At 36.1% G+C, this 27,626-nt stretch overlaps 3 protein-coding genes across 10 annotated transcripts; 1 reads left to right on the forward strand and 2 right to left on the reverse strand.

The window, feature by feature from the left end:
* Positions 1–1,594: 1,594 nt before the first annotated feature.
* LOC127254889 (factor of DNA methylation 1-like) lies at positions 1,595–11,755 on the forward strand. 4 transcript variants are annotated; one of them, XM_051280225.1, is made up of 9 exons: positions 1,595–1,715; positions 2,304–2,517; positions 3,232–4,129; positions 4,348–4,529; positions 4,886–4,975; positions 5,111–5,398; positions 10,697–10,915; positions 11,051–11,319; positions 11,442–11,755. In XM_051280225.1, the coding sequence occupies exons 3-8, from the start codon at positions 3,232–3,234 to the stop codon at positions 11,279–11,281; spliced, it is 1,908 nt and encodes a 635-aa protein (XP_051136182.1). In that variant the 5' UTR covers positions 1,595–1,715; positions 2,304–2,517; the 3' UTR covers positions 11,282–11,319; positions 11,442–11,755. The 4 variants fall into 4 exon arrangements, with proteins under 4 accessions (XP_051136182.1, XP_051136179.1, XP_051136180.1 ...); XM_051280222.1 differs by having other exon boundaries at positions 2,304–2,454; XM_051280223.1 differs by having other exon boundaries at positions 1,596–1,715; positions 2,304–2,454; positions 11,051–11,315.
* A 1,022-nt stretch (positions 11,756–12,777) lies between these two features.
* On the reverse strand, positions 12,778–21,217 carry LOC127254890 (uncharacterized protein At2g39795, mitochondrial-like). Of its 5 annotated transcripts, XR_007839522.1 has the most exons (6): positions 21,103–21,217; positions 19,341–19,763; positions 18,572–18,885; positions 17,216–17,414; positions 13,753–15,078; positions 12,780–12,909 (listed from the first exon to the last, which is right to left on the reverse strand). XR_007839522.1 is itself a non-coding variant. In XM_051280228.1 (5 exons), the coding sequence occupies exons 2-4, from the start codon at positions 19,548–19,550 to the stop codon at positions 17,255–17,257; spliced, it is 684 nt and encodes a 227-aa protein (XP_051136185.1). In that variant the 5' UTR covers positions 19,551–19,763; positions 21,103–21,217; the 3' UTR covers positions 12,778–12,909; positions 17,216–17,254. The 5 variants fall into 5 exon arrangements, 4 of the variants coding, with proteins under 4 accessions (XP_051136185.1, XP_051136184.1, XP_051136186.1 ...); XM_051280228.1 differs by lacking the exon at positions 13,753–15,078 and having other exon boundaries at positions 12,778–12,909; XM_051280227.1 differs by lacking the exon at positions 12,780–12,909 and having other exon boundaries at positions 12,967–15,078.
* Positions 21,218–21,335: 118 nt separating this feature from the next.
* Positions 21,336–26,592, reverse strand: LOC127254888 (nuclear pore complex protein NUP96). The gene is made up of 6 exons (XM_051280221.1): positions 26,478–26,592; positions 23,395–26,020; positions 22,975–23,098; positions 22,575–22,723; positions 21,821–21,918; positions 21,336–21,635 (listed from the first exon to the last, which is right to left on the reverse strand). Exons 2-6 carry the CDS (start codon positions 25,972–25,974, stop codon positions 21,431–21,433), a joined length of 3,156 nt encoding a protein of 1,051 aa, XP_051136178.1. The 5' UTR covers positions 25,975–26,020; positions 26,478–26,592; the 3' UTR covers positions 21,336–21,430.
* Between the last annotated feature and the right edge of the window lie 1,034 nt (positions 26,593–27,626).

Here is a 27,626-nt window from a genome sequence, read left to right on the forward strand (position 1 = left end):
TAAAAATTGTATTTTATTGAGTTATTGTGTTACGAAGTATAGATTGTGGTTAAGTTCTAAACTCGGATTTAAAATCATTATTAGTAATAATGTGACATCTAATGAATGTTATATGTCATATTTGAATATTGAAAATTTTGAATTGGCCATTTATGAAAGTGTTAAGAACAATACACATTTTTGTAATATTAGAAATTAGGTGGAACATAATTTGATTGACATAGAAAATAAACCTATTATATATGTTTTTCGTTTTGAATTTGCTGACAATCAGCATGTTGTTTGTAAAAAAAATTGAAAATATAGCTTTTGAAATTAAAAATAATGGAACTAATTTCGATAATAATAATGAGATAAAAAATTATCTATTAGTTAGAGATGAGATTAGATATAGTCCTAAGGTGTTATCTATTGGTTGTGTATCATACCCTGCAAACTAGGCCCGACAAGGCAAGTCGGGCCCATACCATCAGACCATCTCTTATGAGACTATTTTCTACTTTTTTTTTTTAATGACGTGGGAACCTGCAACCACTACTCAAAAGTACGCACTGGGTAAACCCCCGGCCGAATCTAGTACCCTACAAACTAGGCCCAACAAGACAAGTCACACTAGGCGAACCATGTGTGGCAGGTGACTTGGAGGCGTTGGGGGTTTGAACCCATGACCTTACGCTCATAAGTCCCACCCCCACACCACTAGTCATACTATTATTATTTTTTGATGGCGTGGGAACCCGCAGTCTCTACCCGGAAGTGGCACTAGGTAAACCCCAGACCAAACCTAATACCCTGCAAACTAGGCCTAACAAGACAAGTCACACTAGGCAAACCATGTGTGACAAGTGACTTGGAGGTGTTGGGAGTTTGAACCCATGACCTTACGGTCATAAGTTTCACCCCTACACCACTAGTCATACTATATATATATATATTTTTTTTTATAATGTGGGAACTCGCAATTGCTATCCGAAAGTGTGCACTAGGTAAAACTCAACCGAACTTAATACCCTGCAAACTAGGCCCGATAAGGTAAGTCACACTAGGCGAGCTATGTGTGGCAGGTGATACACAATTACAATGTAGGACACTATTGTCAAGGTTTGGATTTGAACATATACCTGCTATAATGGATACCATATTTTTTAAAATTAATAAGCTTGTATCTTGTTTGAAAGTTATATGTTTTGATATATTTGACTAGGTGTGTTCTACATGTGTATAGATATTAGGCTACGTTAATATATTTTTTACTAATTTGTTTTTATCTTTTCTATGTAGGTAAGTTTTCCAAAAACTATTGGCAATAATGACCCCAGCCACTCGAATTAAAATCAAACGGATAATTTGTTGAATTTTAATTCAATTGCATCCAACCAAAAACACAAACTCACCTAATTTGTAGCAAAAAAGAATCATGGCCCAAGCCCATGATGCATAACCCACATCAAACTCGCGACCCGTGACCCGTAACCTGTGTGACCCGCGTCTCTATTATACTTGCTCCTCACCGTCCGATCTAGGGTTGATATGTTGACTGTTCATTCCATTTTGACCTATATATATTGAGATGGGGAGGGGCGCCGTCACTCATCTCATTCTCTTTTGGTGACGGTTCATGGTGGTGTCTTCTCCTGTAATTTTGTGGAGCTCCTTTGGCCCGATTCTTTCTCCTATTTTGGTTGTTCCGAATTGCACATGACTCATTCAACGTTGTAGGTGTCTGACTTCTTTTTGTTTCGTCTTGTATCTTACTGTAGGATTTTTTTTTGTGTGTCGTGGATTTAGAGCCGATTCCTTTGTGTTCATCGTATTTTAGATGTGTTTGTTGTTGATTTATTTGAAAAAAGTGGTTTTGGGCTGAACCTAAAATCAAAACTTAATTCAAAGTTTTTACCCTATTAATAAAATTTTGATTTTGATTCTTAACTTTCATAACTATTACTATTCATACCAGTCACAAATTTTTTATTATATTTTCATTAATTTTAATTATAAACTAATATTTTAAAAATAAATTTAAAAAAATAAAAAAATAAAATATTGATCTTTTTAAATATTTTGTTGCGAACAAATGGAATATTTATAATTTTTAATAAATATTTAATTACTTTCTATAATTAAACGATAAAGAAATCGAAATAAATTAAAAAAATTTTGTTTAATATTTAGAAATAAATTATTGTAGCTTTTATGATATCGATACGCTTAGAGATGGCCATAGGCTAATAAAACGACCATCTATAATTCCATCTCTGCTCTAAATAAAACGCACCAAAGTGACAGCACAGTTTTGACCACAGTTTCCAGATACCGAGAAGACTGATTGAGACCGCGTGATCCATTTACTGCTGCTGCACTCGCTCTCAATTGGGATTTGGGCTTCAATTCTCTCGTTGCTTTCCTTCTGAAGTCGTCGGAAAATCGCTGTCCAACCCACATTCTCCGACGGAGGTGTGTTCCTGCTAATTGAGAACCCTAGTCGTCTGTTGCTTTTTATCACTCTTTACTTCTAAGGTGTGATTTTTATTGTATTTTCCCTCTTTTTCGATACGTCCTACGTCGCTGAGAAGGGTGAAGGTTCGATCAATTTTTGGTGTCGCATGCGTGTATGAGTTTTTGGCCGAAGTTGAGTCGGTCTAGATGAAAATTGTGTGCCAGACGACTGGCGTACGGTCCGACTCTACTTGATGGCAATCGAGCCGTCTTTAAGTGGACTGGTTAGAGTAGGGTTTGTGAAATATGGTCGATTCTGTGGATGGCTTCCTATTACTGCGCAGTTTTCTTTCCTTTATGCTTAACAAAAGAAACTTGGCACGGTGGTGGGTTGAGTTTTTGGGAAAATTCTTATTGCATAGAACATTGCTGGCATTCCTGTTTCGTTGATTGACTTAACTACGGCACTGATATGCCATATCATTTTAATCTACTGTTCGATTCTAAAAAAAAAATGCTTTATGACTTCCTAGATCTTAAGTGGGAAATCTAGAATGTTTGTATCATTGATTGATAGAGGTTTTGTATTCGGAAAAGCCTTATACGCACCAGCATTTCTATTTCCCTCCACAGGGAAAAAGTAACTACATCCATGTACTAATGTTGTGAGGAATCATGTTACTAAGCATATGGACAAGCGTAAATTCTTTGAATTTGTGGCTTTGTTCGCCAACTTCTTTCTTAGTTTCTTGCATCTCACAGTATTTATTTTTGTGTTTAACCTCTATTATTCAGATGGGAAGCAGCTCAGATGAAGAGTCTGACATAAGTGATTCAGAAATAGATGAATACAAGGAGAAGCCGTATGAATTACTGAAGTCTGGTACTTACAAGTTGAAGCGCCCAAATGGGACACTTAGATGTCCTTTCTGTGCTGGGAAGAAGAAGCAAGATTATCAATACAATCACCTTCTTCAACATGCCATTGGAGCTGCCAAGGGGTCTTCCAACCGAAGTGCAAAGCAGAAAGCGAATCATCTTGCACTCGCAACATTCTTGGAAACAGAACTGGCTAATGAGGCTGAACCACTACCTCGTGATGTGGTTCCCAAGCCTGCTCCTAAACCTGAAAAGGTTGAATTGTATTGTTGGCCATGGATGGGGGTTTTAGCTAACATACAATATGATTCCAGGGTAGAGGAATCTGGAGATAGCCACAAATACTGGTTAAATGAATTCTCAAAATATAAGCCCATTGAAATTGAAATGTTTTGGGATGAGGGCCAGCGCACTGCAGAAGCTGTTTTAAGCTTTGATAATAATTGGCCTGGATTTCGAAATGCCATGGAGTTTGAGAAGTCATTTGAATCCAATTGCCGAAGTAGGAAACAATGGATTCAGCGAAAGGCTTCTCCGGGTTCAAACGTCTATGGTTGGTTTGCTCGTGAGGATGATTTTAGATTGGAGGGACCTGTCGGAGAATATCTTCGCAAGAAAGGGGAGTTAAAAAGTTTTTCAGACATTGTGAAGGAATCAACAAAGGACACGAACAAACTTGTTGATAATCTGGTCAGCGAAATTGATTTGAGAAATGAAAATCTGGATCAGTTGCAGATCAAATACAATGAAAAGACACTGTCCCTTAGTAGGATGCTCGAAGAGAAAGACGAGATTCACCGGAACTTCTGTGAAAGTTTGTTGACTCTCACCCTTTTATTATGCCTTAATCTTCTAGTGACTGTAATCTAATCCATTTACTGAACCTTGCCCAAATAAATTAGTGAAGATTTAGCTGCAGTTTCAGTTAAACTCAGTTAAACAAAGTCCTAACCATTCACAAAACCCGGCTGCATGAAAACTTTCTCAATCTGTAATTGTGGGGCTTTTGTTCTAATTCTGTTTTCTTTCCAGAGACAAGGTCACTGCAACGTGCTGCACGGGAACATATTAAGAGGGTTTTACAGGAGCAGGAGACGTTGAACTCAGAGCTGGAGACTAAAAAAAAACGACTTGATTCATGGAGCAAAGAGCTAAACAAGCGTGAGGCATCCACTGAGCGGGATCGATTGAAACTTGAAGAGGAGAGAGCTAAAGTAAAACTCTTTCCTATACTGCAGATGCATATGCCTTATTGAAAATTGCATTCCTTACTAGAGTTTGTACATATTTTGGATTTGTCAAAGCAATTGTTTTGTAAAAATTATTTCATCTTTTATTTATATATGTCTGCTTTTTTGGTTATATGTGTGCAACTTATATCTATACTTACATTTCAGCTTCCTTTTGTCCTGGACATGCTATTGGGAATTCTGCTCAATGCTAGTTGCGTTAATATTCAACTTGGCAATTAATATCTTTAACCTCTGTATTGTCATGCTTGCAATTATGTTTGTTGGAAATTTAGAATAAAATTGCTTGTGGTATCTAATGTCTTGACATTGTCTGCTAGAATGAAGTGAAAAACAGCTCACTTCAAAAGGCTTCTGAGGAGCAAAAGAAGGCTGACAATAATGTCCTACGGCTAGTTGAAGAACATAAGGTATTGTCCTTAGGATCATTTCTAATTCTATTACACGTAACATGGCTTTTCTTATTAATTAATTGACTTTGTGTTTTAATCTATTAATATGGTCTTTTATGCGTCATGTACTGTATGGTATGTTGTAATATGCAGAGAGAGAAGGCAGAGGCACTTCAAAGGGTTCTCGAGCTAGAAAGGAATCTGGGTGAGAAACAGAAATTGGAAATGGAAATTCAGGATATCAAAGGGAAACTAGATGTCTTGAAACATATGGGAGGGGATGATGATGACGCTGTTCAGCAGAAAGTTGATAAGATGAAGGAACAGTTGAAAAACAAAGTGGATGAACTTGAGGATCTTGAAGAACTCCATAATCAACTATTTACAAAAGAGCGCGAAAGCAATGATGAGCTGCAAGAAGCTCGCCAAGCATTGATAGAGGTACTATACCATGATGCTTTATGCACCTTTCAACTCCTAACTTATTTTGATACTCCATTCAGCTAAAGGATTAGCTAGGCCAAAGTTACAGTACCTTACAAAAATGATAATGATTATAGACAAAACTGGTATGATGCAATTTATTGAGTAGATAATTACATGTTAATTTGCTTATGTGATTATTACAACTCATATGCCACCGGGATATTTAGTTCATTAGGATTTAGAAGATATATGATGCAGATCAGCTAGGACTGCCGGCCACAGCTCAAGCTACTGGGGGTGTAAACCTAAGGGACTAAAAACGAAAAGCTAATTCCAGATTGGTTGTTGCATTACTTAGATTATTAAATTTTATTTGTTTTTATCTCTATGAACTTTCATTTTATTGAATTCAAATCCTTAGGTTATCAAAGAATCACTAGGGTTTAGATCTTTCAGTTAGAAAGTCATTTTAGCTTTGATTTCAGGACATGATTTTCATGCATCTCTGAATTGGTTCTATTCATTATTTTTCGATTCGCTCCAAATCAGCTAGCCTACTTGCATGATTGCGAGAAGGATGGCAGTGACAAGGAGCAAACCAAAGATCATTCCCTTAGAAGATACGTATGACAAAATATCTTAAGAACAATTGGACATAATCAATGGACGCAATCAATTCAGCATAGATGGCTGAGTTTTTGGCTGTGGAAACAACTGTTTGGCCGGTGTGACAGCAGTGGTTTGGGGAGTGAAGCTAGTTCTTGAGTATTGGGTAGAAACCAAATTGAAAACACTCCCTCCCTCCGTGAATGTCATTCTGAATATTTCTTTCCCTTTTTAAATGATTGGGATCCAATCTAGTGGATTGCAAGTGCTAAGCATCAGCCCAAATTGCATGGGAAAACTAGGAGTCACATGGTATTGGTGGTGACAGTATTGATGAACAGATCTTCCTTTCACTAATTCTGTTGGTATCATATGAGGCATCTGGATGTATCTTTGTCTGAAGACTGGATGATGATTTGATTCAATTTTTGGTGTGTGGGGAGTCTTAGTGACCAGCAGGTGGCGGGGTGAAGCAATAAGGTGAAATTGATTTTTATGTCATTTCTATATCCATATGTTCCTAATTAGGTACCCAGTTTAGGGAGTTGGGGTTAGGCATTGGGTGGGATTCTGCGTGTTCCGTCCTATGTAGAAGAAATCAGGACAATCCAGTACTGGATAATTGTGAATGAGGATGAGATTGAGACAAGGGATGCTGGTCTTGTGGTTTCTCGATTTCTATCTTGGAACTTTTCCTTATTTCATCCCGTCCTGACCGAGAGGAAAATTGTTCATTGCTTTGATGTAAGTGTAACAATCTGAATATAAAAGGGTTAACCACCATTAACTGTATACAAGCTAAAACTGAGTTCGTGGCCAAAAGTGTAAGTTGGAATTGACCAGATAACTCTACATCCTCCCTCAAGCGGGAATGGATGACATGCCAAGCTTGCAATAGAGAAGATGATGCTGAGGGCATGGAAGAGCTTTAGTTATAAAGTCAATAAATTTCTTTTTTCCCTTTTGATAACATAGGAATTCACAGCTGTTACTCGCAAACTACGCTTGACAAGGGAATTCACACTAGGCGAATCATGTGTAGCAAGTCAATCTGGAGGCGTCGAGATTTGAACCCATGACCTCCCAGTCACAAGTTTATCCCCACACCACTAGGTCAGCCCTTGCGGGACAAGTCAATAAGTTGTTGATTTGATGAGGTACGGGCCGTGCTCAGAATTCTCTCTTGAACTTTTCATGCATGAAATGGCAATCCAGGTGAAGATGCTTAGTGCTATCATGAAATGGGTTGGCCACAATCTGTTGGGCTGCTTTGTCATTGCTGTACAGAGTGATAAAATAGGGCAAAGATCTGCAAAGTCATTTTGTAAGAAGGTTAACCAAATAAGCTCTCAGAAGAGATAGCGGCCATATCAGCTTTTGATGAGGAGCAGGGTACGGTGTTTTGTTTCTTTGTTTTCTAGGATACAAGAGAGTGGACGAGAAATATACAAACCTGTGAGTGATCTTCGAGTAGTAAGACAAGTATCCCAATCAGCATCACTAAATCCTATAAATCCAAGATTAGGCTATATAAGATAGAATAGGCCAAGATGTTCTGTGGCTTTCAGTCATTGGAGTAAGTGATAAGCAGCCTGAAGATGGGGTTGCCTTGGGGAACCATGAATTGGCTTAGATGCTGCACAGAGTAAGATAGGTCTGGTCTTGTCTTGCAGAGGTAGAGAAGCTTCCCAATACGTTTCCTCTACACCTGGGGCTGAGACAAAGGAAGACCAACATGCTGTTGTAACATGAGAGCAATAGGCAATGGTGCTTTGGCTGGAGTGATACTCTACATATTTGAGCTTGATAAAATACACCTGATGTATTTCCTCTGAGGCAAATGATACTATGAGGAGTAGGACATAGTTATATGCCAAGAAAATAATGAGCAACCCCTAAATCCTTGATGGTGAATATCTGAAGAAGAGCAACTTTGAAAAGTGAGATTTCCTCAAGAGAATTTCCAGTTAATAGGATATCATCAACATACAATGAAGGAACCTCCGGAATTTCTAATGAAGAGGGAATAATCATGCTTAGACTTAAAATATCCCAAAGCAATAAAAAACCCACATAATCCTTTATTCCATTGCTTACTAGCCTGTTTCAAACCATAAAGCGACTTCTTTAATTTGCAAACTTGGTTGGGAGCAACATCAATATAACCAAGTGGTGGCGCCATGTAAATTTCTTCATCAAGAAAGCCATGAAAAAAGGCATTATTGATATTTTGCTGAAAAAGGGATCATTTGGAGGCAGAACGTAAAGCTATAATGACCATGACAGTAGCAAATTTTGCTATGGGGAGAAAGTCTGCATGTAATCAGTCCCTTTCCTTTGCCAAAATCCCTTTAACGACCAGCATTGCTTTGGCCCTATTCATAGAACCATTTGTCTTATGATTCAACTTATACATCCACCTACTTGTTAAGGGATTTGTGACCTCGAAGGAGAGTGTTAAGTATCCTACATTGGATTTGGTGGGTGAAGGACTACTTTACTTACGATTTAAGTTGGAGCTCTGAATCCCTTCTTAACACGGTATCAGAGCGGGTAGGGGGCCTATACGATTAGTAGGTAAATTGAATTATCTTACCGTGACCCGACCAGATAAGTTAGTTCATGACTGCTCCTACAATCCAATATTGTGAGGTTTTGGAACAAATTTTGGGGTATTTGAAGAGTACTCCAGGGCGAGGGTTGTTATACAAAAACTATGGGCACGACCACATTGAATATTTTTCTGATGCTGATTCGGCAGGCTCTAAAGTTGATTGTAGATCAACCTCTCAGTACTGTGTTTATGGGCGGTAACTTGGTTTCGTGGAAAAGTAAGAAACAAAATGTGATATCAAGATCAAGTGTAGAATCTGAGTATCAAGCGATGATGCATTCCGTGTGTGAGATTATGTGAATTCGTCAGTTTCTGACAGACTTAGATTTTCACTTTTCAGCCCCAACACAATTATGGTGTAACAATCAAACAGCTCTACACATAAGTTTGAATCCTGAATTCAATAAACAGATCAAACATAGTGAAGTTGATTGTCATTTTATGCGAGAGAAGATTCAAGGAGTGGTGGTCACAGGTCATGTGAAAACTGAAGATCAAGTTGGAAATCTACTTACCAAAGCTTTACCTGGTCCTCATCTCAAATATCTTTGTGACAAGTTGGGCATGATTAATGTCTATGCTCCAACTTGAAGGGGAGTGTTATATATATATATATATATAGGGTTAGACATATGTATGTATATTAATTAGTATCTAATTATATTGTGAGCCTTGACCCAAGATAGATTAGGGCTGCATATATATATATATATATATGTAATTTTACTGTATCTTTTATGTTAGTTAGTGAAATATATGTTAACAAGAACAATCAAGTTGTTGTTGGAATTCTGGGCCTGGAGGATCGTCTAAGTAAAGGAGCAGGAGTAACAGCTGCAGGTGTAGCGGAGTCAGTGATAGGCCTTGAAGAGTTATCAGGTGAAAGAGCAACGGTGTTCTCAGAAGCAGGTATGGACTGATGAGAAGCTGGAGGGAGAGGAGAATGTTAGAGAAAGGAAGATAGAGTTCATGGTAAGGTCATCCTCAATGTGATAATCAGAGGAGATAGAGAGATATGAAGCTTGAGGGGAATCAGTTTGAGGGCAGTCCTTGAAAGGAAAGACTTTTCTTACAGAAAGCATCTCTGCTGAGGAATTTGGTTTTGGCTTCAAGATCATAAAATATATATACCTTATGATGAAATGAGATATCCAATGAAAATTCATTTTCTGCCCCTGGGGGAGAATTTATCAAAAGGGGGAAGAATTGGTGCAAAGCAAAGGCATTCAGAAGTCCTGAGGTTATCATAGGCTGGAGGTGCTTTATACAGAGCCTCAAATGGAGTTTTCCTGTTTAAGAACTTCATGGACATTCTGTTTACCAGGTAGGTTGCAGTAAGTATACATTATCCCCGCATATCGAGCAGTGTCCAATTAGTGCCTATGCTTCCTTTCCACCCTTCCTTTTCATAGCTTCAATATGAGTGCAACAATCCGAATATAGACGGGTTAACCAACATTAACCGTGAAAACAGAAGATTAACCTCCTAGGAAGACACACTATTGAAAAAAACAAAACATGATATATCAAATACAAACTAAAACTGAGTTGGTGACCAAGTGTGTAAGTGGGAGTTGACCAGATAACTCTACGAAGATGGGTGCAAATGAGTCGTTTTTTAGATTTATTAGCATGATATTTAATTCTTACCTTTTGATTTGCGCTCAAGCTTGTGCTTGTGCTTGATTTGCTGAGAAAAGTGAGGCTGAGCTTGCAGAAATTTAGTGGCTTCAGCCCGTTATTCCTGAAGTTTGCAATGATATCTGATATGATTTGCTATTTATGATTTATCACATCTTTGCTTTTGAGGTAGTAAGTTGTCACCTTTTTATTTAACAAGCATTTGCTATCTGGTTAACATTATTGGAACTTAAGTTTGAAGATTGGAGTTTAAATGCTTTGAAACAAATCTTTATATATAGTTTTGCTACCCTCAATCCTAGAAGCAAAAGGATTCGTTGTATATTTGCACCCCAAGTGAAAACTTGGATCTTATATATATATATATATTCTGGACTTGTTGATATCCACTGAGTGGTTGACTAATTATTATTGTTTACATTCAAAACTAATTTTAGTTAATTTCTATCCAGGGCTTGAAAGAGATGCTGAGCAGCTGCCGTGTTAATATTGGGATAAAGAGGATGGGAGAGATTAATGAAAAACCTTTTAAGGATGCATGCAAGGCTAGATTCTCACCTCAAGAGGCAGATCTTAAGGCGGTCGAGTTGGTTTCCCTGTGGCAAGAGAAAATGAAAAACCCTGATTGGCATCCTTTCCGGATCGTCGAAGATAATAAGGGGAATGCTGAGGTAGCTTCAAAGACCTTTGATGATTTTGACTGGTGTAATTGTTGTAAAATGGTCACATTTTGTTAAATTGTGATTTTTCGAACTATTTCAGAAGAACTGACTTATTGTTAACTCTTTTTTTTTGTAAAATTGTAGAGGGTTTTGAAGGAGGATGATGAGTTGCTGCAAGAGCTCCGTAATGAATGGGGAGAAGAAGTATACGAGGCAGTTACTACAGCTTTAACCGAGATGCAAGAATATAACCCGAGTGGCTGTTATGTGGTTCCCGAGCTGTGGAATTTCAAGGAAAATAGGAAAGCCACTCTCAAAGAAGTCATAGCTTACGTCTACAGTCAGATGAAAACGCTGAAACGGAAGAGAACTTGAGGTCGTATCGGCGCATCTCTGTTTCCCATTACCCGTGCGTAAGTTTACTTTGAATATAATATATATATGTATATGTATATTTAAATCTGGATATTTTACGTCTTTATCATGCTATTATTCTTCATTAAACTCGTAGATACGCATGTCATTTCTGTTGTAGGCAAATAGTTGTTGATGCCATTGAGAGTTTGTGCGACGCAAGCATTGGAGCCCAAGAACAGATAGATGTCTGACTGTCTGTCGAGCCTAATTTGAAAGTTAGTTTGTGGTTGAGGAGACCTTCTAGCTGGTAATAAATAAATACCCATTACTCTTTGTTGCACGATGATGTTCTGTTCTGCCTTAAATTGATTTAGAACGAAGTGAACTTAACTGTGAATTGCTGGTAACTGTGTTTATGAATGAATGGACCGGACCAGACCAGACCTCTTTCTTAAACCATTCCAGTTTGAACCTCGTCTGAATTTCCATACATATCTTGTGCTTTTGGTAGCTCATCTTAAATTGTTAGGTGTGTTTGTTTGCGGGATTGAGAATGGGATTCTACTATTCCTAATTTTTTTGTTGCCTGAAAATATCAAATCAATTATTGTTATTTTTTTAGGCAAAATGTGATTTTCGAAATTTGTTAAAAATTCTTGGTGGTCCTAAAATTTTATATAACCTGTGGTTTTTAAAATGTCCCATCTAAACCTCACTAACCCTGTTAAACTTAAGCATAAATGGATTGTTATGCTCTACTTGTATTTTTTTACTAGGACGTTTTTGGATAGTGGTAGAAAGGAATTTCCCTCGTTTTATTTACACTTATTTACTCTGAATAAAAAAAATACAAGTAAGGGCATAACGGTTTATTTATGTTTAAATTTAATGGCGTGAGCGAAATTTAAATGAAATGAGAGAGTGAGTGTGCAATATTTAAAAAAGTATTATTTATTTATACTATTTTTTTTTATATATATATTAAAAAAGTATTATTTATTTATGTTACATTGAGTAATTATTTTAAATTTAAAATTTGCTATTCAGTCTCAATCCCAAAAAGCCAAACACACATTAACAGTTGTATTTGAATTGAATTGTAGCAAATATTGTGGCATTCGATTTTATGCCCAATGAAATTACTTAAATATTTGATTGGATATTGGATAACTTTTAATTCGTATTTGATATGAAATTACTTTATGAAGGCATTTTTCGTATTCAATTTGAATTTTTGAAGTGCATTTTTAATAATATTATTTAAATATTCTATTGAAAATTGGATTATTTTATGCTAAATAAAAATGTCAAAATAATCTTGAGAATACTTATGCAACATTTATCAATTTTGCAAATACACAAGTCAAAATATATAATAATGTGTGTTTGTTTAAAATTTTAGTTTAAAGTATTTTTTACAGAAAATGAGTTAGATATATATTATATCATTATATGTTTTTATTAATTATCATTGAAAATTATGTCAATAAAAAGTTATTAGGTAAATTCAAAATATTATATACTAATAACCATGGAAAAATATTAATATATCACGTTACACCATATACAATCTGTAAGAAGTCCTACGCCACTCCAAAGCATCTACAGATACGCCAGTCTTGAAAGAAACATGAAATGTTTTGTATCTAGACATTTTAATGAAAAAATAAATCAATACAATATTTAAAATAAAAAATATTGAATATGAATATTGAATATGAAGCTATGGACAAACTAGGCCCGACGGACAAATTACACTAGGCGAACCATATGTAGCAAGCGACAAATTTCACTCAATTTTCATAAACCACGGGGTGAATTATTTTATACTATTCTGCCTATATAATATAATATTTGTGTTAACTAATACACAATTATTATATAATTCTATCTTATCCAAGCATAGTAAAAACACACCACAAATACATAAAATGACCATAATCTATTCAAAATAATTACACTTATGTATTTTTTTACTATAAAAATAAAAAATAACAATTATTACTAGTTTTTATTAAAACCTGTCTCCGGTCAAATGAACACACGTTTGACCAACGGAGGAAGTATATTGTTTTTCTACTACCAGCATATAGTATAATATAGCCTTAATTATACAACATAATTTAAATGCATACATGAACTATAATATGAATCTATTACACACTTATAGATTGAATGGAATGTAAAACTATTTTCCTTTCCTATGCCGAAAATCCACAATGCATTCATTTTTCTTAAACCATTAAGACCATCTCCCTAATGCCGGGGAGGGGAGGGGGACCAAACCGCTTTCATCAACTCAATATAAATTCTTCCCTAATCTTCACATTATCGAAACTCGATTGCCCTATTTTGTGTGACTATGTTATAGGTCCAATATATATATATATATATATTATATCATATAAACACGAGATTGTATGGATCTGCCACTTAAAAAGTCTATCATGCACCTCATTTCGAAAATGACAATTTAGCCCTTAACCTACCTTTGTATTGGCTTGAAAAGACATTTTGGAACCGTCCCCAGCAACCGCCGTCAACCGCCCAAGACGAAACATTTTGAAACGTCGTCTGGTCAGTTACATCAACCGCCTCGCCAAACGCCTCCACCAGTTCCAGAACTCAAATAGCCCAACCGACCAATCCAGAGACCAATCGCTAGACCAAAAGACTCCTTGGCCGCACCAACCAACCAACCTCTCTATCTACCTGCAGACCAACTAACTTGCCTATCTGACCGTAGACCGGACCTACTTTATCCGACTGCAGACCATCAGACCTATCTGTCCGACCTGCTGACCATCAGACCTGTCTGTCCGACATGCTGACCATTAGACCTATCTGTCCGACCGCTAACCATCCGACCGATGACCTACCGACTAGACCAACCGATCTTGGACCTTCCGACCTGCCTAGCCGACCACTAACCAACCAACCTGAATCCGACCAGAGACCAACCGACTAGACCAACCGACCGAGGACCTTCTAAACCCTAAACCCTAAACCAGTTCCAAAACTCAAATAGCCCAATTGACCAATCCAGAGACGAATCGTAGACAAAGACTCCTTGGCCGCACCCACCAAGCGACCTGTCTATCTGTCTGCCAACCAATTGACTTGCCTATCCGACCGTAGACCAGCCGATCTACTTTATCCGACCGCAGACCATCAGACCTGTCTGTCCGACCTGCTGACCATCAGACCTGTCTGTCCGACCGCTAACCATCCGACCGAGGACCAACCGACTAGACCAACCGAACGAGGACTTTCTGACCTGCGTATCCGACCGCTAACCAACCGACCTGATCATTCGACCAAGGACAAACCGACCGAGGATCTTCCGGCCTGCTTATCCGACCGCTAACCAACCCAACTGACCATCCGACCGAAAACCAACCAACCAAACCAACCGACTAGACCAAGCGACCTGAGGGCAAACACCAGATTGTACGGATCTACCACTTGAAAAGTCTATCATGTCCCTTATTTCGAAAATGACAATTTAGCCTTTAACCTACCTTTTTACTGGCTTGAAAAGACGAGCTTGTATGGATCTGCCACTTGAAAAGTCTATCATGCCCCTCATTTCGAAAATGACAATTTAGCCCTTTAACCTACCTTTGTACTGGCTTACTGCTTCATCTGCCTGATCGACGACCCCTTCACCACTGTCTTTTCACACAGCCACTTGCTCTGTTCTTCCGCTTCCCCGCCAAAATCGCAGCTCAGGCCGCCGCTCTTGCCGTCCAGCCACGCCTTTGCCTATCATCATCTTCATCACAATGCACTGTCCCTAAACAGTTGGGCTTTCCCTGGTGTTCAAAAATATATATATTTTTTCTAAACATGCTTGTTTTTCCCCAGTTAATTTTTAAAGTAAAAAGTAATTATCTTTAAATCTCATTGTTATTGAATTATTTGAGAAACTTTTGTTTTTACCACAAACAAAATAGATTCAACATGTTTACTGATTTTCTATAGTTGACTTTAAAAATAGACCTTATGTATTAGTTGATTTGGGTATTGAAACTTATATGTTGTTATCAATTTATATTTACTTTGTGGAACATAAGTAATCTTCTTATTTACTCTTCTTTTGGTTTTGTGTCTTTTTCTTTTCTCAAATTCTTATTATTTATTTATTTTCTACCTATAACTTCTTCTTTTTACAGCCAATGACGCAATCTCAGTTATTGCAATGTATTAGACGTCGGCAACAAACAAGTAATCGTCGATCAACTAACCAAACAAGTAATAGTCGGTCGGTTAACCAAACATGTATGCATGTTTTGTCTTTTACTTTCGTTTTTTAGTTTATTAAATTTTTAAATGTTGTTTCTTTACTTAATTTATTATGTATCTTCGTATCTATTGAAACTTTACTCATCTTACCAGCATACTCTCACTAGTATGTATATATATATAAGGTAACTCAAGAATCATCAATTGCAAATAAATACCTACGAAAAATTATACTAGAAGAAACAGTTTTATGTATTAAAACCAGAATCAACAAGAGCAACAATCCTGTAGAACATTTGTCTTATGATGGGCATTCAATGTTATGATATATATTTATATCAACCATATTAACAATTTCTAATGATTATTTACATAGGATTCGCCAAATATATTATTACATGCTTCTCCAATGTTCTCTCTCCAAAGGTATCTACACGAGAAGAGAACCTATCATATCCAAATGTGTGGCGCATCCTCAATTAATGATACAAATGCCTCAACTCAGTCAATGAAATATTATTTGTGTTCTCTACAATAATGCAATCACATCTATGTGGGCATTTCTTTGCAAATAAGTGTAATTGGTTTCAAGCTAGGTTGACAAGTCCTCGTATGATTTTTCAAGTGTTTGGTACATAGACGAGGTTAAAATAAATGCAATAATTGGGTGAATAAGATAATGCTGGAATAGGTAGTTGTTTTGGACCACTTCTAAGTCCTAACCATAAAATCCATACAGACAATTTATTTCTATGTATTATTCATGTGGCTATTTAGGACTTCTATTTCAATTCACGGTATGGTCCACATATGCATAGGCAGTCTCCTTCAAACATAATTTACACTCAAATCCTTGTACACACAAGAAAGGCTAGAAAATCAAATCAAAGATACCCAAGGAATTGTAATTCTATTCCACCTCTTGAAAGAACAATGCACTTTGTTTCGTTATTAATGGGTGTATAAAACGGTGTGCAATTTTGTAAAGTGAATAGTTGAAATTTTGCATTGTCTATTCATTTAATTGTATATATTACAAATACAAAGATATATGACAAGTGAATAATGATACAAAATGTGAGTGAATATGTGTGTATGCATATGTCCATTTTCAAATTTAACTTCTCAAGTAATTACCGAATGTCAAATCTTAATTTATCTATGTGCACACTTCCATGCATTTCTGTGCATGCATGCAAAGAGAGTTATATGTATATGCATGAATAAGATTCTATATTGATTAAATGGAATAATTGAACATGAGAGTATTCATTAACTTCAAGGATGGATGCATATTTAGAAAGAGAATGCAAGTGTAGATCTGCATACATGATTAATTATGAAATTTAAATGAAGGCAATGACTAAGTGAATACACACACACACATATATATATATAGTGAGAGAGAGAGAGAGATTCTAAGGATATCATTTTTGGTGTAGTATACTATAAACCCTCAATGAGTCAATAATGTAGGCAATTTACTAAAAAGTGATAACCTGATAATCCTAAACTACCAAGGCTAAAGGCAATATCCAAGCATCAATGTAAAGAAAGGATATATATATCTATAGCTATATATATTTCAAGGGCATTTGCAGAAATCATTTATCCAGTTTCAACTTGTGTTTCTAATATGTTCAGCCCAGGTAAACAAGAATCATTAGGACGGAAGCAACTGAAAGCGCTTCAAAGAAGAAAGCATACCTGATGTAAGAAACTGTAGCAAAGAGCAATGGTGTTTCTCTACCCCTGTATGAAAGATTTGAGATTTACCATCCACTGCAGATACTCATTTTTTTCCTTGTTCTGGATATACAGATGCAAATATTCTGCCAGCTCATCGTCTATACCTCTAGCCTCTAAGAAATCATAGAGTGAATCTTGCAAGTCATCATCCAAATCCCTGAAATACATAAGAAAGATATGGGCCATGTTAGGTTACAGTTTTGCAGCTCCGCAACACTTACACACTCAAAACAACTCAAACAAAGTTTTTTTTTTTCCCCTCATTTGTGTATATTACATAGCTATAAATATATATATATATATATAATAATCATTATGCATACACATAACCATAGGGATTACATATTACCACTGTGTTTCCAGTAGATTTAAATATTATTTGATAGTTTTCACTACAACAATTTCTAGGCCTTCCCCTTCCCTTTTTAATATGATTCATAAATTTCAATTTTCTACACGCATTTGGATATGCAGAGATCTACTATATAGTATGTCCACACGACGAACCATCTTTTGTGCATGCCTCTCATTTTCTTTTCATCTTTTGGAGGTAACTTAACTTTCTATACCATAACCTCTCGTAGCCTACCTGCCAAACATCCCATTACCACACCTCACAGGATGATTTATGTCCCCTTCTATATATTAGTTTGTAGGAAAGCCATGTTCTAGGTCATCCTAAATTTCATTTTTGAAGGTTTGTGTAATCCCCTTTGGAGAGCATATGCACCGCCTATATTACAAGCTAATTGGTAATGATAACTTTAAGAGCTGCTGTAATTAAATGATTCCTAATAATAGCTACCACTTCCTAGTTCTACCTTTTTCCACTAAACAACAGATTGCACCAATAATGATTCAAGCGTTTAACACAAGCACATTCCATTCAAATATGTTTACACGACTAAACACAGGCTGTTACACTTTACATACTTTTGTATCTAGTTATTTTCAAATTAACAAAAAGCACATCAATAATTATTTATAACCGTTAACTAGAAACTATGGCTTTGTTCTTTCTATCTTTTTTTTTACACGATTTCCTAAAAAACTTAATACATCACTCACATTCATTATTTTTATATTCTTTACATAATTTTCTATACCTCACATAAATAAAATTATTTTCAACAATCTCACAAAACAAAAACACCCTATAATTTTCACCCATCCAAATATATACCCAAACAAATCCATAAATGTTACCGAAACCAAGATATGCATAGACTAAACTTCCACCTCAAGGAGTTAAAGAACAGGCCCACAGCCTTCATTTTGGCTCAGCAAGCTAAAAGAATGAAATGATAAACGTACTTGAATTCAGGACCGATGTAAGACTGATCTTTTACTTTATCATGTCCACGAGCATAAACTTTGTGAATCTCGATACCATCTCGCTTTGCAGAGCATACAAACTCCAATATATCTTCCCCCTTGAACACATCAATGACCAAAGTTATTTCAAGCCTCATGTCCTCTGGCATTTCATCGGTCTTCTTCATGTGAAGTCTGTTGAACATAGTTGCTTCAATTTTTATTTGTTCCTTCTCTCCAAATTTTCTTCTTAACTGGATCCACTGCTCACCCGGTCGTCCATCAACAATGAACGAATTGAATTCTGGTACAGGCTGTAGGCATGGCAAGGGTTAGAACTTAGAAGTCCTTCATTTCTTATTCAAATAAGCCATTTCAGAACTCACCAATACTTTCTTATATATATGACTACCAGTCAGAAGAACAATCATCTTTGCAAAGCATTACACTTTTCATAATAAGTTTAAACCACGAAGAAGCTGGATTAGGTATTCAACAGCCTTATTCCCAACTCACTGGGCAATTATTCTGGCAGGAAAGCAATAATAACCCATCCCTCTCAATCTCCACTTCAAATTCTTGCTCTACGACACTAACATTAACACTCTCCAACTCCGCAACACCAAAATTACTACAAACAGGACTTCATATGAAGAATGTCATAGCAACAAGAACAAGAACAGCATCAAAATTCAACCAACAGCTTCATTCCCAAGCGACGAGAAATAAAACATCCAAAAGACATAAGAGCTTAAAATGCATTAAAAACCTCAAGTGCAGGGAAATGATCGAGCTCGTACTGAATTTCGTTCCGAATAAGCCGCAGAACAACGTCGCCTTCGTACGCTGCATTTCGCACGTCCGTCGCGTAATTTCTGGGTAACGACGACTCAACCAATTGATAAACAGGTCTCGAACGCCGTTGAAGAACCAGACTTTTCGCTGTCTCTCGTAATCCTCGCAACAGACGATGCGCCATCAGCCAAATCCGACGCGGACAAGTTCCCCAGAGGGAAACGAAGATCCAACTGAAGGGTTTAAGCAAGTTTTGATAGCCATGGTGATCTGTTATGTTCTTCGCCAATATTTTCCTTCCTTGTTTATAAATTGGGCCTTGATGTGGGCTTTTGTTAAAAGCCCACAAGGCCCGGCCCAATGCATATGGAAGTAATCAGCATTATTTGTTTCGTACCTATATAATATCATCAACGTTAATTAAAGTATTCGTTTGCTTTGAAAGCAGTTTTTTTTAATAATTGATATTATATTTATATATAATAAAGAATAAAAAAAAAAAACAAAAATAAAAATATTTTTATTAATAATGTATAATATAAAACTAATATTTGTTTAATATATTTCACATTGTAAAAATATTAAATATTAACGTGAATTAAAACGTACTACCCTACACCACATCACGCCACCATCAGGCCATTCCTTACCCTTATGGGACTTTATTAACTTCTATTATTATATATATATATATATTGTTGATCATATTGTTATTCAACTTGAAATGTTCTTTTTAAAAATTACTTAATTAAATATTAAGATGTCCTCCGTTGGCTAGCTAGTCGTCTTGCCCGTTGGTGAACAATGATTATTGACTTTGTTTTTGGACTCGTCCGAGTGTCACCTCTCATTGAGTAGCTTATACTACCGATGAAGTGAAGGCAAATAGCCTAGGTTGGTCAATCCCACCTTGCGACCCTCATTCTTTTTCGAATGAACTCCCCAAATGTCTTTAGAGAGCATATCTCTAGCTAATTGGCAGAAGTCTAATCAATCAAGTCCCTCATGGCCTCATAGAAACATGCCCCTCCGAATCCCAGATGCCTGCTGGGGGACTCTTACAGTTTCCAGTGGTTGTAGTTTATGATATTTGAACAACAATTCAGAGTTCCTAAAACGTAGTCGCTAAGACTTCTTCCTAACTCAAAGACAAACTATTAATAGTTGGCCTCTCTTAATTTTTTTTTTTTTTTTTATTTAATAACGTGAGAATCAACAGCCGCTATCCGAAAATACACACTGAGTAAACTTCCGGCCAAGCCTAATATTCTACAAACTAGGCCCGACAAAGGAAGTTGCCCTAAGTCTCTCCTAATTCAGTCTATAAGCTTTGGTTTAAGTTCAATCTTATATATAAGCTTAGCTTAGGTCGACGGAGAAATCTTAAATTGGTCCGCAAGCATCGCAATAGGTCCTCTGTTCTACTAAAGATGCCACGACAACCTTTACAAGTCGTGAGAAGAAGAAACCTAAGGTTGTATTCGTTTGTAAGCTTTATCATATATTTTTACTATTCAAATTCTTTTTTTCCTCCAAAAATATCATGTCAAACAATTATTTTTCTTTTTTTATACTATACTATAAATTTATTTTACATTTAAAATATCAGATGAACTTCTATTTATATCACATCAAATATCTATTCAAATTCAACTTTTTACTATTCAAAAATCCAAACCCAAAATCTAAAATCCACAAACAAACACACCACAAGAGACTAAGAGAAGACAACTCACCAGGCTCGAATTGATGACTTGCACCACATCAAGGTGATTGAACATAACCAACCGACGGTGGCAATCAACTTCAAAAAGTTGTCAATATCGTGATACTTATAGATAAAGAACTCTCTAACAAGTCTCCCAAGTAATATGGAGACAACAATTGTTTCAAGCACCGACAGAATGACAGTAAAGATTTATGAGAATCAAACAACAGATGCCTGCCTGCGGTGCAAACTCATATCAAATCGATCCTCAAGAAAACAACACTAAAGGATATATATATATATATATATATGTTTCTCATTACAAAACAAACAAACAAAGAAGCAATCACCTGACACTATACCAGAGTCTCCGAAAGATAGCATGTAAAGACTGACACAGCCTCCTGCAAGTGGGACGACGACAAGTCTTCCGGAATAGGCGCTCGGAAAATTGTGTCGAAACACCTTTGCTGGACTTCACCTGTTGAGCCCTCGCTGCTGCTGCTGCTGCTATCGCAAAGGAGACTACAAATCTCCTGTGCCATCTTTGAGAACACAACTCTGATTTTATAAGTGTGTGCGTGCATTAGTTATACACAAGTCAGTATATGATTTCGGATTTTTGGGATAAATCGTAGATGATGATTATCAAGAGCATGAAAGCATAGCAAGAACACAACACCAAACCAGGTGCCTATTGCTCGAGTTAAAAATAACAACCATCACTCTGGAAAATATATCAATACCTTGCGTCTACGGACAATTTGCTTCCCCACACTGCCAATGATTTGTTTAAGCAACCAACGAAATCATTGCATGCATCATTTTTGCTCTCAAGTGTATGCTGCCAAAATAAATAAATAAGTAAATAAAAGAAAATAACTTTGAGGTTTCCAAAGAAAGTCTATTGAGGCAGTTTACTTATGTTTTCAATTTCGCACTATTATTAAACATAGAAAAGTAAATAAAAATTACATCCAACACTGTCAAAAATCTGTTTTTCTACTCAAACATCACATCCAACATCTATTTTTCATTTAATTTTTACTATATCCAAACACCAAGAACAAACTCAAATTTATAACTAATATGCATCTTTTAAGTGCCCCCCAAAACCCTTTCATAATTATCATGAAAATATTTCGCTTCATGAAGCCGGAAAGAATGATGGCAATTTTGCAATGTACCAGATAATTGAGAATCTAATAGAAAGTGACCTTCAACACCTTATTTATATTGGCTTTTTGGTAACACAAGATTTAGTCACCTGGGCTAAGGAAGCTATAACAAGCCAGCACGCTTTAGATAATGTTTAGTATTCTTGAAACAAACAGCATGGGAATTGATGTAATATAAAATGATGTTCAGTTCCAATTAAATGTTAAAGGGCAAGTGGGAAAAAAAAATAAAAAATCAAATATTATATTAGTGTTGAGATGTTTATAAAATCAATTATAATAAAATACAAAAATGGGTAGCTTAGAAGTAAGGAATCTATACCATTTCGGCCATGGTGTTGCCATCTTCCTGCAAGCTAGTTCTTAATGAATAAAAGGAAATATAAATTCCAGCTCCAAGATCCCAGTCTTCAATTTCTGACTTATAATCTTCCATGGATGTTGCCAGCTCCCATATCTCAGAATGTTTTGCTGTGCCATTAATCGAAAAGATTATAACACATAAATAGCAAATAGAAGGCCAGGAGAAAGATGATGCAAACAGAAACTATTTCAAATATTTACGTAATATATTTTCAGATGCAAAATTATTATCAACTCTATCTGCATAGGGAATGTGTTTTTCACACGATACGCAAATTTATAAATGTAACGAACGAAAGCAAGAGAAACAAACCGACTATAATTGAGAATATGCTATCGATACAAAACAAGCTCCTTACCGGACAAAAACAGAGAATGAGCTACTGAAGTCATGAAGATTGAGTGTGCTCTCTGCCAATTTCCACACTCAAGAAAGTGATGCAAAGCTTTTGCAAGATCACCGGTGTAACTGGAATATACAGCCTGCATTCAGAAAAGAGAGAACAATTAAGAATAGTAATTATGTCAATATCCAACCAACCGACTATTAATTTCATAACTGAGTTTGTTTCATTTTTGTTTTTGCATTTGTCTTCATTTTTCCTCTTCAAATAAAAATTAAAAGAAAAATTCAAACTACAGGACTGTAAACAAATGCTCAAAGTGATGACATATCCAGTGCATGATAAGATGTCTCGAGAAATTAAAAAATAATACTAATATAAAGAATATATATATTAAATCATCAAAATTAAGCAGTGCAAGGAAAACAAACATACCATAGCTTCATGCAACCATGCTGAAGGAATACCCAGGTTTTCGATGAACTTCTGTTGTGAGTCCTGAGAACTCCAAACTTCACAATACTGGAAAAGGATTTCCCTTATCGTAGTAGCTTGCAAGAAAGGATAATCTTCTCGTTGAGGCATGTGAAGCACCACATAGATCGCCCAATGGCATTGCTTAGCACAGAGTAACTGAGAAACAAATGCCATATCAAGAACATGAAGATCATTAGAACTGAAAGTACCAATGGCTTCTAAAACCGCACGCTGATGCCAAATCATGTGATAGTCAAGTGGATCGTTTGTAGATGCAAATGCACTGAACATGATCTTCAAAGCACCAAAATCATTTTCTTGTCTGGCATGGAGAAGCATAAGATAATAAGCCAGGTCAAAACGGTCATTAACATCCCAACTGGTCGCATCTTCAACTGGTCCTTCATCAATGTAAATCGGAACAGGATATGGCGCATTCCCCTCATTAAGAAGCTTCTGAAAGGTGTTGAAAATAACAGGTAATGAAACATCAGGTGGAAGCTGATACCACATTAACAATCCTAGAAACCTTTTCCAGTCGATTTTTATACCATGTAAAGCCCCATGTATGTTTCCAGAAAGTAAATTAAGAAGCCTCACTCTATCCTCCTCAATAAAACTAAAATCCAGTCCATTTTTCCTCCAGATATCTAGTTGATGAGCAATATCAGCACGATTTCCAGTGGAACCACCAGCCTGACTTAAAAGACAAGACAATCTTACATCCCCTCTAGAGGCAGCAAGTTCTACAGCATCATCCATTTGCCGACCTGTAAGATGCAAGAATATCTGTTCTAAATCACTAGACTGGTCCAATAAACTTACTTCCTGCTGTACACGGTGGTAAACACTCTCTTGCAGCCAATAACTGAATTCTGCTCGCCTGATAAGTGGAAGTGCATCTTGGTCAACATCAGGATAACTTTCCTTATCATCTGGCATCATATCCTCCTCCTCCTCATCTTCTTCCATAAGCTTCAATTGCCCACCCATTTTCCTCGAGGAAAAGAGAACTTTAATTAATTCCCAAACCGATACTTGGTGCATCAACAGAACACGAGAAGAAGATGATATAGTGGGAACCTCTAGTTGCCTCTCGATTGTATCTATATATTTCCTGCAAATATCTGGAAGAGTTAAGCGATCGATTACAAGCTTTTGAAGCTTCAGCTCAAAGGTTCCCAATCTAATCCTTTTTGTTTCATGACTCAATTCCTTGTGGAGATTAAGAGGAGAGCTGAAACAGGTATCAGTAAGTTCCTCTCTGACTTCATTACTTTCATCTCGTGTTACTTTATCAAATGCAACCTTCTCAAGATTGATCACAGAGGATATTACAACATCAGAGCCAGTACTACCCACAGGCATACCAGAATGAACAAGGACCCCATTCGGACCCCAACCTACCCGAAAAGATCTACCCATAAACAATGCTGCATCTACTATATTACACGAATGACTTCCAGATACAGGTGTTCTGTTCTTCAGTTTTAGCTCGAAACCTTCAGATTTTGCAATAGTTAGGTGCAAGCCTTTATTTTGTTGGGCCATTAAAATGGATCCAGGCGAGCTAGAGTTGAGACCTCCAGGATTGTATTCCAGTAAAGATAATGGAGTCTTTCGAACCGGAGAACTGTAATCATTCTTACGAATTGTCTTTCGAGAGATTTGATGTAATGGAGATCTTGAGGATTCTTTGGAAAAAGGTAGACTTTCATGCGAAAGCATGCCATTGACACCATCTACCTCATCAGCTTCATCAGCAGGAAACATCAACATCTTCAGATCTTTCATTCTGGCAGCATCAAGACCAAGATGAGCAGGAAGAGAATGTGAAAGTAGGGTTTGATTTACTGAAACATTTTCTTGATCAACATCCGACACCTCAGAATAATCCATTTCTGGTGGATCTTGAGCACCCGGAGACACGTCATCCATCTGAATATCTTCTTCATCATCTTCGCCCAGACCAAATTTGCTAAAATGCTGTACCAAAAACTTCCATTCTCCACTAACTGGATCAAATGAAAGAAATTGTGCTCCTTGACTCTCTGTCTTACCCTTGAGAATATTTACAATTTCCCTTGTATGATCCTTATTATAATGTTTCAGAGATTTTACATGAAGCAGTAAAGTTACTTCAGCAGGCTTGTTAAGACCCTGACCAACCAAAGGCTTGGAACTGTCATCCTCATACACAACAACTTCATGTTTGTTGATTTTAACAATACAGTCCAAATCCAAGGATCTAACATCCGTCTCCCCAATAAATTTAATATAGCCATAACCAACTCTTCCGATAACAAAATCTCGAACTTTGCTGCAATAACCAGGATCCTTGAACTCCCGCACTGCCAACTCACTCAAACAAGGCTTGGTATAGTATTCGGAATCTCTTAATGTCGGCAAAAAATTTTCAAGTTCATTCAAGGCTCTACACGAAAGAGAACTTTCTGCACCATCTGATGAAATACGTCTTCTTTTGTAGTGTGACTGCGGAAGGAAAGTTGAGGTTGATATTCCAAAGTCCACTTCCATACTAGCGGAATTGGAGCCTCAATGTACCAAACAATAATCCAAGCCACTGGAAACAGCAAAGAAGAATGAAAATTCTGTATGAAGAACACTAAAAAACATCTACAAAGACACATTAACATCCACTAGCCAAAAGCTTCTACCAAAACACTCCATTCTATCAGAATTCACAAGGAAGTTTAACTAAAAGAGACTCAATGGACTTCACGTTCAGAAACAAAATCTATTAAACAATGCACATAAGCAGCGCACTCTAAATCATATTTTACAAGAGCAGAAAGCAACAATCTAAATACAGCTCCAAACAAATTGATGTGCACAAATCTACAGAAAAACCTGAACTACAAACTAAAAGGCTTCCTCGTTCAGTCTTTCGTAGAACCCGCAGAATCACCCAAAATGAGATCCGCCGCCATAGCATTCATAAATTAGATAGTCCTCGAAATCGATATATGTAAAAGCCACAACGAATCGAATCTAGAAACAATAAAATTGGGAAAACCTACCAACGCGGTCTTCACTTCCTCAAGTGCAAATGACGAACATAGAAGAGACGAGCAGGCGGGGGAGTGAGAGAGAAGGGTTTTAGAGCATATTCTGCTATTTTTGCTGGCTCTCTTCAGCAATGGAACCTCCAACTAGACTTGCCAATTCGGTTTGAAACCGGCGGTTCGAGCCGCCGGTTACGGTTCAAACCGAAAGCAAACTTTTTCAAACCGGAACCGGCGGTTTGAACCGACGGTTTCGCCATTAATTATATATATATATATATTTTTATTTTTTTTTTGAATATAGCACCACTAGCCACCTGGGTGCAGACACAGCGAAGCAGGCCAGCCGCCAGCGGGTAGGTATATTTTATAATAATAATAATAATATTATGTTTATGGTTAAAATTTTTATATATTACTTCGTCCCACTGCAGTTTTCACTATTTTTATTTTTATTTTTATCTGCTCCGTAACAATTGATACCTTTTTATTTTTGATAAAAATTATTAAACCAAAACATATCTAAAAAATATAAATCAACTTAATTAACTACATAACATACAACATTATAAATGAGACTCATTCAAAACCCCTTTATTTTTACCTCTTTCCTAAAAAAAATAAATATTTTTATCTATATTTAAAACTATACATCTTTTATAAAATTAATTTATATTAATTATAAATAAACAAAAATATTTTATTTTACTTGTATTATAGAAGATTTTATTCTCTACAAAATAATATCCACATGGCATATATTTTTTAATTGTTATATAATTTTTAAATATTTAAATATATATTAAATTTTTTTAATCATATATATTAAATTTATTTTAAAATTATAAATATTATTAATTATACAAAAAATAATATAATAATATCATAACTAATTATTATTAACTAATTAAATATCCTTACCTTAAATACCGTGTCCCTAATCAAAGGGTTCAATTCTGGTGGGATAGTGGGAGTATTTATTTTTTCTAAAATAAAAATACTATTAATATTATAAAAATAAAAAAATTTATTCATAAATAAAAAATAATAATATATTTATATTTTAAATTTTATAAATATTTAATTTAAATTATTTTATTATTTAATACATCAATATTTTTATAATTTTTTTATTTTATTTTAAAATTTAATTTAATTACTTAT

The sequence above is a fragment of the Andrographis paniculata genome, unplaced genomic scaffold (assembly GCF_009805555.1).
Source record: "Andrographis paniculata isolate CXL003 unplaced genomic scaffold, ASM980555v1 Contig52END, whole genome shotgun sequence".
In the NCBI taxonomy this organism is placed as follows: Eukaryota; Viridiplantae; Streptophyta; class Magnoliopsida; order Lamiales; family Acanthaceae; genus Andrographis; species Andrographis paniculata.